The sequence below is a fragment of the Protomyctophum parallelum genome (genome assembly GCF_964188405.1).
Source record: "Protomyctophum parallelum genome assembly, chromosome: 12".
Classification (NCBI taxonomy): domain Eukaryota; kingdom Metazoa; phylum Chordata; class Actinopteri; order Myctophiformes; family Myctophidae; genus Protomyctophum; species Protomyctophum parallelum.
Genome location: NC_139712.1, coordinates 24,047,953 through 24,059,141, shown reverse-complemented (window position 1 = coordinate 24,059,141; position 11,189 = coordinate 24,047,953). Strand labels below are relative to the sequence as shown.

The window sequence follows — 11,189 nt, the reverse complement described above, 5'->3', positions numbered from 1 at the left end:
GGTTCTGAGATCGGAGTGGAGCCGACATAAAAGAAAAAAAAGATGTAACCACACACCGGAATTACATTAAATTGCATGTTTTCACCTTGATGAATCGATGAAGTAATCCATTCCATGATCACTCACACCATTGATTTGAGTCCACGGAGGTTTGAATGTTGAATGCTTTCACTTGTTCCCCCATATATTTCACTGCAGAAATCTGATTTGATCCCTGTTCAGCACTCAGCTAACAGCAGCTGCACTCGATCAAATTCCTAGCAGCCCGAGCCCCCTGCTGTTTTCACACCTAAGGCCTCACTCACATTATTGAGACAGCTGTCTTGTCCGTGTTTAATGGCCGCCCCAATGCATTTCCAATGAAGTCACATATGGTTTGACCAAACATTTTTGTTTGATGCGGGGGAGGGGGGCACAACACAGCCACTTGGCTCGCTGATAAGGCCAATCTTTCCGGTGATAAAATGGCCACCAACGTAATCAAAAAAGTCAACCAAAGAACAAGATTCCTTTACAGGATCTCCTCACTGGTCAACAAAAACACCTTTAAGACCTTAACAGGAGCCCTCGTACAAGGTTTCTTTGACTATGCATGCACCTCCTGGTACCACAGCACCTCAGTCAAAGGCCCTTAAAACTAGGGTCCAGACTTCCCAAAACAAACTGGTCAGGCTCCTACTTGGCCTCACCCCCCGAACCCACCTCACCCCTGCCCACTATGACAGGCTTTAATGGCTTAAGGCTCATACATAGTCTGGATTTTCGGTGGTGGGGTGACCACCGAACTACAACATGACGTCACGAGCCGCGGTGAAGAGCAAACCACCGGCAACGCTCCAGCCCTTCTCTCTGTTTTTACTCACCACCGCTCAACGTTATTACAGCTCCGGTGGTCACCTCACCACCGGAGCGTTGGTCACCTCACCACCGGAAATCCAGACTATGAATAGGCCTTTAGTTTCGACGACAGAGTACAACATCTTGCAATGGGTCTGGTCCACAAGATTCTATACACCACCAAGATACCCATGTAGATACTTCCTTAATGTTAATGAAGTCCACACCCACAACACCAGAGGGAGTGCAACGAACCATGTACAACCCAGATTCGGCACAAACAAGGGACTAAATTATTTTCGCTCCTATGCCACCAAAATGTAGAACGCCCTACCAACAGTCATTAAGACATGTGAATCCCTTGACTCCTTCAAAACCGCTCTCAAAGGGCACCTACGGACGGCTGCAATTCGAAACTGGCCCCCGTAAAATCTGAATCCCCCCACTGCCCACTCCTTTTTAATGTTATTAACGTTACATAGGCTATATATTTTTAAATCTTAAGTGTTTTGCCATTATTATTTGGGGGCCCACAGGGGTGTTACAACGTGTGGGCTCTAAACGAACCACATTGATCTCTTACTGTCATCTCGCTCCAATCAGAAGTCAAGCTGCTCCTGGAGGACATCGAGACGTGCTACCACATGCTGCACTCAGTACTACAAACACCATAGATATATAAAGGTAGACAAACGCCTCTTCCGGTTCTGGGGCGTGTGTTCTTGAGAGGAGGAAAAGTTCCCAGAGATTCCTTCGGGAAACATAGCGGAAGCATGAGCGGAAGCTTCCGCGTGTGACACGGAAGTCCCGGAGAAGTCGCGCTGTGATTGGCCAGTAGTCACTCAAGAGATATGGAGGAGTCGCATGAGGGACGACACCAGGGCAAGGACGCAGCATGCCTTCAGCAAATGCAAAGTGCAAATACCTTCAGCAGACTTCCTCTTGACTTCCTGCCTTCAATAGAGACATGTCGCTTCAATGAACTGCAGCGGCATCTTTTTTTAAATAATATCTATGTGTCCTATACCAGGGAAGGGAGCGGAGGAGGGGTGCTCAATGCTCAAACGTCCTGTCATCTGCATTGTTGGCACAAATAGCATAGCCAAAACAATGCAAACAGGGACGTCTGAGAGTGACGTCAGGTTGTAAATTATCGTGTTGCCACATACAATCAGCCAGGATCAAATGACCGGCGCTCCGCTCCAAAAGTTAAACTATTTCCAGCTTGAAGTGTCCACGGCACTGCACCAAAAGACGCAGCTGGGGGCCAGACTTTCGCTAAAAGCCTCAACTGATAAAAACTGGCACCTATAGACAAGGCAAGTTGATGCCTGGATGCTATGCTATGGCATAGCTTTCTCTGATCACAAACACCAACTGTTTAGGGGTGACTGCATACCGTTTAGCTTCCTTTCACGTTGGCTAGCAGCCACAGCAGGCCCAGCACATAGTTTTTGTCGGGCAGAAAACCTCTTATCTCCATATTGTATTTAAAATACATTAAAATTATATATTTTGTGTATTTTTTATTTTCATTTCCTGAACAGTTTGTGAGGTTTCCGCACGACAGCAACAATACTGCTGATCTGTCTTTGTTAGTTCCTGTGAGTGTTCTCGGCTTTTGCGTGCCAAATTAAAGTTGCTCCTTTGATGGGCAGGTGAAGAGCCAGTTCTGACACGGATGGCTGCCATCAGAGCCCAGGGATGAAGCATATATAACAAAAGGGTTTCAGTTGGTGCTTCTGAGAGAAAGTCATGGTGCTTCGGCTGTTTTATTTGTTGTTGGAGCAAACTTGTTCCAACACTATAAATGGTATTCATGTTGCCAAAGTTTGCCTTGCATCACTTCTAAAATAGGCAGGCTGTTGGTGACAGGAAATGCCTCAAGGGTGCTCACTTACTTTTTGTCTTCACCATTTAGTGGAGCAAATATAGGGACAATATGTTTCTCGAACCTTTTCGTGCCTGATGAACGTGACCATACATGTTGCACCAATAAAACGTTTTGTAAGTGAAGACAGTGTGCTTTTCTTCTATTCTATGTCAAGGACTCCCAAATGAATAAGTATTTGGCCACTGACCCCCACCTGGAAATATCTTGTGCCAGGGATTTATATCTCTGGGAACCCAATTGACAGTGTTAATTAAGTGTGCACAGTTCAGGATACTGAAGAGTACGCTCCATTTGATTTCCAACCATCAATCATTTAGCTGGGAACCGCCTGCAACACCCTCAAGGACCTGTAGGGGTCAGCGGTCCTGTACAGTAGTAGCTGTGTTACTAAAAAGCAATGCCTTTTCCATGAGCTTTCTATCATCTTATTATACAGTATGCAGTGTCACTGAGCAGTATGGGTGGGAGGGTTAAGGGATTTCTTTCTCTTTTTTGTCTTGTTTATTTTTTCTTTCATTTTGTTTCATAAAAAAAAAGTATTTCATATCATAATGTTTGTAATAATTTATAATCTGTTCAATAAAAACATATTTGACAAAAAAAAAGCAATGCCTTGTTCTATTCACACCAATATTAGGCCAGTCAATCTAAGGTTTGAACCAAAATAAATTGCAATAGTAACGGTTAATTTATTATTATTAATTATTCCTTAGGGTCTTCCAAATAACATATGGAAAATTGTCAATTAAATTATTAGTGGATCATGGTAAATCCAGGGGTTGAAAGTTGTGGTAAATTAGGCCATAACCACTAAATGTGATGACCTCATCACATTTGTGCTATGGCCGTTTTTAGCCCAAGGAGTGTTTTTCATTATTTTTTGTCTTCTTCAACACACACACACACACACACACACGCGCACAAAACTAATGCTTGCAATGGATTCAGAATCATGAGAACCCCCTAGTTTGACACATGCTATTTAAAGCAGAATGAAAATTTGAAAATCTTGCCTTACGGTAGGTTGTATAATGGTACCCCAACTTTTAACCCCTGCATTTACCACGATCCACTAATTATTTAATTTACAATTTAATATGTTATTTGGATAATAAGGATAATACAAAACCTTGAACGATTACTATTGCAATTTATTTTCGGTCACACCCTTTTAGCCTCAGGGCTTAAAGCTAAAATAATTCCCAAGACTGAAAAAAATGTTTTTCTTTTTGCAAATCTGCACTACATCTCATTAAATGACCCCTATGCAATCCTCAAGACTGAAATCTGTCCACAGGACTGAGATCTTTAAGCCCTGCTTTTAGCTTAGGTAGATTGACTGGCCTATACTATACTGTACAGTAAAGTGCAAATGATTTATTATTCTTGTCTTTCGCGCACGCACACACACACACACACACACACACACACACACACACACACACATCTGGTCTCTCAACAACTCTCATATCCAGTACAAAATCCCTCCAGCATGAATACAAAACTCACACCTGCAGATGAAGTGAGGGGCGCTCTTTTCATCATACATCATCTCATTCCGGGCCAATTAGAATTTGCATCCTCACCGTCGTCTTCAAATGTTTGTTTACACAACCACTCAAAGCTGGCCATTTCATTGTCAATAATGTTTGTGTTGGGACAATGACTTAAAAATGGGTCATTATCAATGGCATTTCATGTTTGTGTTAGGGCATGGTTTGTGTTCACACACAAATAACACTAAACAACTGGTGTTATTACGACTTACATTTGGTTTATTTGAGTGTTTTGGTTCTCTGGGACAGATATCAGACATCCAAGCCCTTCCCCTTACAGCAGTGGTTTTCAACCAGTGGTCCAGGGACCACCAGTGGTCCGTGAGGGGTTTAGTAGGTCACCAGCAGCTAAATGGAGAGTTGGTAACCAAATGGACCCTTGTACCGGAGCTCTTTAACTCTTGAGAGCGTAAAATGAAACCAAATGGACCCGTAATTGTTGTTAAAACATTTGCATTAAATACATTCACGAGAAGTCTATACAATTAGAGAATGTAGAAGAATTTGATCAACGTTTGCCTTTTATCTCTCCTAATGGTACCAACATCAATGGACAAAAAATATGAATTAGTTTAGGTTACGAGAGTCTAAATCTCATCGAACGGTGGCTCAGTGGCTCAAATGCAGAATAAATAATGGACCTTGATATATGGAAAAGGTTGAAAACCACTGCCTTACAGAGTAGTAGAGTAGTTTTGGTTTGAGTTCCAAAGCTCTTGTGAACTTCTTCCATCGCTGTGTCAGACAGGCTGCAACACTGAGAGGTTTTGCCGACTTAATTCATAATTAACATTCCAATTTTGGCTCATGACTAAGAACCAAAAAGAACTGAACCGGTTCCCATTGGGAACCAACCGGTGGAAAAGGGGCCTGAAGGCTTATTCATAGTCTGGATTTTCGGTGGTGAGGTGACCACGGAACTACACCATGACGTCACTGAGCCGCGGTGAAGAGCAAACCACCGCCACAGCCCTTCTCTCTGTTTTTACTCACCACCGCTCAACGTTATTTCAGCTCCGGTGGTCACCTCACCACCGAAGCGGTGGTCACCTCAGCACCGAAAATCCAGACTATGAATGAGCCTTGACTGTGTGGGGTTTGACAACCCGACTGCTCGGGACTGCAGGCCGATTACAAAAGGACTGTAGTAACGGCAGTAAAACATAACGCCACTTGATTGGACGGGGACCCCTTTTGGTGGGATTATGTTATACTTTTAGCTAAATAGCAGATCTACAAGCTCTTTCTCGACTTTTCAAAAATAGCAGATCTACAAGCTCATAGTGCGGCACTTGGTGCCGCGCTACAAGCTTGTGCTATTTTTGAAAAGTCGTGAAAATGTGGCGCAAATCTTTGAATATATATTCTTTCAGAGCAAACGTTTTTAACTCAAATCTTTGCTTCTGGGGGGAGTCCCTGGAACAACGTATTTTCAGATGGGGGGTCGGCGGCCAAATACATATATTTTTGGGGGTCCTCCTTGACATGAAAATGTTTGAGAACCACTGACATACAGTAGAAACATGGGTTTTTCAGAAAACTGTCAGGATTCAGAAGACATTTTGTAGAATCGAGCTCAGGTCTAAATGGGTTAAGGACACTATAGGCGCCTCGCTCATGTGGTCGAGTTCTGTTCTCACTCCTTCCACCTCGTACGGTCCGTTTCCCCGTCAACATGGCTGAAGTTGCTGAACAGCAGGATTGCACCTATGGAGCATAGCAGTGGGCGTGGCGGGTTTCTGGGCCCACTGAAAACTCTCCAATTCGTTAGATTTACACAAATATTGATGTCAATTATTCAAAGCCTATATCAAGCCATCCTGGTGACTCATGACCATAAAACCTTTGATTCTGTGAAGAAAAATAATAATAAAAAATATATATATTATATATATTTAATATATTTGTTTTAATATATGCTACATGTATACTACATTTAATAAATACCCTTGGTTTAGCGTTATTCATTTTTCACAGAATCAAAAGTTTTATAGTCATGATTCTCCAGGACTAGGGATGTCCCGATCGATCACATCATTTATTTTTTGCTCCCGATCCGATTCCGATCATTACCGATTTTTTCCCCGATCAGATATTTATATTTATAGAACACTTATGCCAATATCACAATAGTATAACATCCCAAATCACAGACAATATCCAGTCTAATATGATATGGATATAACATTGATACTATAGGGATGTCCCGATCACGTTTTTTTGGCTCCCGATCCCATTTGAAAATTATGTGATCGTCCTTGATTTCCGATCACCCGATCCAGGACCCTGGATGGCTGGTTTCGAGGCTTAAAATTATTCATATCAATATTTTTATTAGTAAATCTCTATGGGAAGCATTTATGAACCAGGCCCACTGCTGTGCCCTACACAGCACACCGTTACCGTATACTGACATACTGTGAATATCGAGGAGCCCCTTGAAAACTAGTTGCTGCAATTCAAGGGGCAAAAATAAACTGTATATTACCGGCATATAATTGTATCTGTTGAATATACCCAATGAGTGCATTGAGTACACTTCTGTGTAGGTCTGTAGTGTTTTATGTGTATTTGGGATTGTTGGAGTCCTTGTTGTGCGTTGTTATGGCAGAGAGAAGCCGGAGCACAAGTATGTGAATAAAATGTTAGTAGAGTATGTTAATATAACTAGTGGTGTCATGCTCGTAGAACGCAGTACCACGCCGTGGTGCCAGTCGTTTTTTGACGTGCACGCACAGGGACGGAACGGTGCATGTGCGTGCACGCTAGAACACGTCCCCCCTATTCAAGAGAAGTCACCAGACTCACCACCAAGACGCACCGAGTACCCAGTACCCACCCCTCCCCCTATTTTCACACCGTGTCAAGTACCGTGCCGAATTCAAATGGCCACTACTTCTTTGCATAACAACAGCTTTAACTGTTTATACCTGAGCGGTTGCTGTGAGCGCACGTAGCCTTTACGGCAAGCATGCACACTTGATTTACAGCAGTGCGGACTGCTATGGCTCCAGTAGGCTACTGCTGCTGTGTGGCGTTGTCCTTCATCAAAGAACAGTTAGATTCATTCGTCCAAAGCAAAACTTTTTAGTTTCGCTAGTGTGCAGTAAAGATGTTTGTCTGACCATTTTCATTCTACTTTTGTGTTTTGTTTGTGTGTCTAAAACTCACACACTATTTAACAATAGGCTTAGGCTATGCAGCTGTTCTGTGTGTATGCCGCGATGCGAACATGCACGCGCATGCGTGACGTTCCGTGGTACCAGTAAAAAAAAAACACCATGACACCACTGTATAACTAACACAATTGCAGCAAATGTTGCGTGTAAACACTACAAGCAAGCCAGGGGCCTATTTCACGAAACTTGGATTAGAGATTAAGCCGGGCTTTAACACATATCCTAGCTTAATATATCCTGGATCAGTGCTTAACCGGTTTCATGAAAGCTGGTTGATCTTGCCAGATTAACTTAACCAGTTAACCTGGATATGTTGAGGCTTGATTCGGTTTCATGAAAGTGATGCTACATAAGTTACCATGGAAACTAATGCTTTGGACTTAGCCTGCTCCGGACCAGGCTAACAGCCTGGTTTAACCTAATCCTGATGTCTTTACTGTTCATTAAGCAGTCAAACTGATCACAAACCAATGATGTTTTCCAGATTTATTCAATTATTATGGGTTTATGTTGCCTTATTTGTATCGGTCTGCATTAAAGGACTAATTTAAGCACTATATAAAATCAAATAACCAAAATATATAGGCTGCACAACATCATGACAGCTTGTGAGCTTGTAGATCAGCTGCTTTTGGTGAATGTTCCCCATGAATAGGTTTGCTGTCGTGCAAGTGCACGGTTAAGAAGAATTATTATATTATATTATATTATTATTAAAAAAAAATGTAAAAGTGAAAACCACTAAATATTACCATTACTCATTGTTTTACAACATATTACCATTGTAACGTTTCACCCACTACTAGTCCTACATACTTACACCTAGGAACCCCATTCAAACCTATTTAGGTTCATCCTACGGTGGACATGTGTGCCTGAAAAGGAATCTTTGAAATGTTTCATCGTTTTAGAAATATAGTGCTTTCAAATTTGAGACATTTATAGGCAGATAGTGGCACTTAAAAAAATCACTTTCACCTAGAAACTTTGTAAAATTCAGCTTACTGTGGAGACACATGCTGGAACTTTTTACTTTGAAATGTTTTGTAGTTATTTAACTTAAACGCCCAATGCATTCTCAATGGCAATAGCACAAACTTTGGTAGCTGGGAGTTATGGCCAAATATCACAATGCGACAATATCATTATGCTTACAATATTAAGAATTCTGTTTTAAGTTAATAGTAGTGGTAAAATGTAAACTATATTTTTGGGGTAGTTAATCATTCAGTCTATCCACTATTGAGAGTATGTTCTCTCTTTAATTACAGCAGCAGTATTTATTTTAGAAGCTTAAGTCCTTGTATCAGTAAGTCTTGAATAGATTAGTAAAGATAATGAGATATACAGAAGGGGGCTGTAATGCAACTATTAAGGATGCAAACTGCCATAATACCGCATGAAGAAGAAAGATCAGTAAATCTGTGATCCACATAAGGGGTCTAGAGACAAAAAGCCAGACTGTCTATTAAGCCAGGCTTGCTGATCCCGGCTCGCCAAATCCACCAATTCTGAGCCTCGCTTGGCTTTAGTGGAACGGAATAAACCAGGCTGTAAAGATCAGGATTTAAAAAGCCTGGCTTTGGCCTAAATCCTGGATTAGTTAATCCAAGTTTCGTGAAATAGGCCCCTGCTCTATTAACTCAGTGGTAAATATTTTCAGCATTTTCCGTAGGCGACCCGAGTGCCCGTCTCGGGTCGTACATGAAAGTTACAGAGTTACAGCTTTAAGCTAAGTAAGTCTAATACTGACAGCATGGAAACAGACAATTGGGGAGAGGATGGGCTGGACATATCCAGGCACATAAGTGGTTTCATACAAAACCACAAACTTAAAACCACATTTTGATTCCATGTATTGCAGATACAAAATAAAAAAAGATGCAGAAAGTCATTCATTCATGCAGTCATTCAGTAAAAATCACATGAAAAAAATAAGAAAATAAATTATATCCCATTCTGTCATATATAAAGTCAGAGAAAATAAAAAAAGGGTTTTCAAGCAATGCTATACATTTCATAAACCCTTGGCTGGAAATGTGAGGCCTGTAAGCATAGTCATTAAAAAGCAAATATTGCCTGTGAAATAACCGGGAAAAATAATAATAATAATGAAAACGCTAACCGAATTCAACAGATATATTTCACTTTGTACTTTGTGGTCACCCTGTCAAAAAGAACACGGGACCTTTCCCCAAATTCCATCTTCACAACAACACTTTTTGTTTTATTTTGTTCAGTAGTCAATCATATTGCACTTCAGTGGTAGCATATCCACACTTTTCCTGGGCTGTGTGTGCTCCAGTTCCTGTTGATTTCATTGGATATCATTGGTCATCTGACCAGTTTCATTGGCTTTCATTGGATCAAATCGACAGGAACTGGCGCACACACAGCCCAGGAAAAGTGTGGATACAGGTGCGGAGGGCCATGGATCTAGGATTCTTGGTTCATTGGGGAGGTTTGGAGACGAGGGGCCGTTTTGTTCACACTCTTGTCCATTTCTCAAGCACGATTTATTCATATCATATCGGCGGGGGGGGGGGGGGGGGGATAGCCGATCTACAAGCTCACAACGTGCCACGATGCACCGCGTTGTGAACTTATTTATCCGGTGTGTGTGCGGCACGCAACAACAAAGTACAGTATCGATCAGGCATCGATCATACCCACTGTATCGATACAGGCTCAGAGTACTACAGTACTACAGGTGTAAATGTTCAACACCGAGTACCCAACTGAACATTTAGTTAATGAACTGAATAACTTATATCGAATAATACGGAGAAATTGCTTTTAGGGTCACACACAAACGGATGAGATTATCATCCATTTCTCTTGGTGACAAATACACTGTATAGCCTCGTTCTCGGGGGCGACCGGTCGAGCTGGTTTGATGATGTGACCTGAAGACATGGTTGTCTACGCCCCACATTTTGGTACCGGATCTATAAGCAGCTATAGGGAGGGGCAATATTTGACCGATACCGGCGTGCCCGCCCCCCGGTGCTCGGCTCTCTCCTCTCGTTTAGAGGCACATTCTCCTCACCCCGCACTCGCAGCAGAACTTGGCAGACTCGACGGGGAACTTCGTCCCGCACGAATGGCAGAACTTGCTTCTCGTTACGCAGTTGTCTACGTCGTCCGCACCGTTGTTGGGATCGTTCCTGAAAAAAAATAATATCACACCCCCTGTGTGAACTGAGTGCAACTCCACTCCCCCCCCCCCTCTCTCTCATTAGTAGGCAACAGTGCAGCACTATCTCTCTCTCTGTTTCTGGCAAACAGCGCCCCTACTGGTACTAATAGTCATTCTGGTGCTCATACATACATTGGCGGACACACAGGTGAACACGGACATTGCTGTTCCTTGGAGTGGTTGCACCACTCAAAAAAGTTGCTATTCTTTAGCTATTGAAAAATAGCAGATCTGCTATTGTTGAAAAATCATTAAAATGTGCCGCAAATCTTTGAATATATATATTCTTTCAGGGCGAAGAGTTTTTAACTCAAATCTTCGCTTTTGGGGGGGGGGGGGGGTCCCTGGAACAACATATTTTCAGATGGGGTTCTGCGGCATGTAGTAGTTGTCCTATACCTAGAGATGTAGTTGTCCTACCTAGAGATGTAGTTGTCCTACCTAGATATGTAGTTGTCCTACCTAGATATGTAGTTGTCCTATACCTAGATATGTAGTTGTCCTATACCTAGAGATGTAGTTGT

At 42.2% G+C, this 11,189-nt stretch overlaps 1 protein-coding gene across 1 annotated transcript in view; it reads right to left on the bottom strand.

Annotated features, from left to right (window-relative positions):
• Positions 1–10,148: 10,148 nt before the first annotated feature.
• zc2hc1a (zinc finger, C2HC-type containing 1A) overlaps positions 10,149–11,189 on the bottom strand; it is a 14,563-nt gene continuing 13,522 nt past the window's right edge. The window contains exon 9 of the mRNA XM_083778139.1: positions 10,149–10,633. Within this exon, the coding sequence (XP_083634265.1) occupies positions 10,495–10,633 (139 nt within the window). The 3' untranslated portion in view covers positions 10,149–10,494. The remainder of the gene's footprint in view (positions 10,634–11,189) is intronic.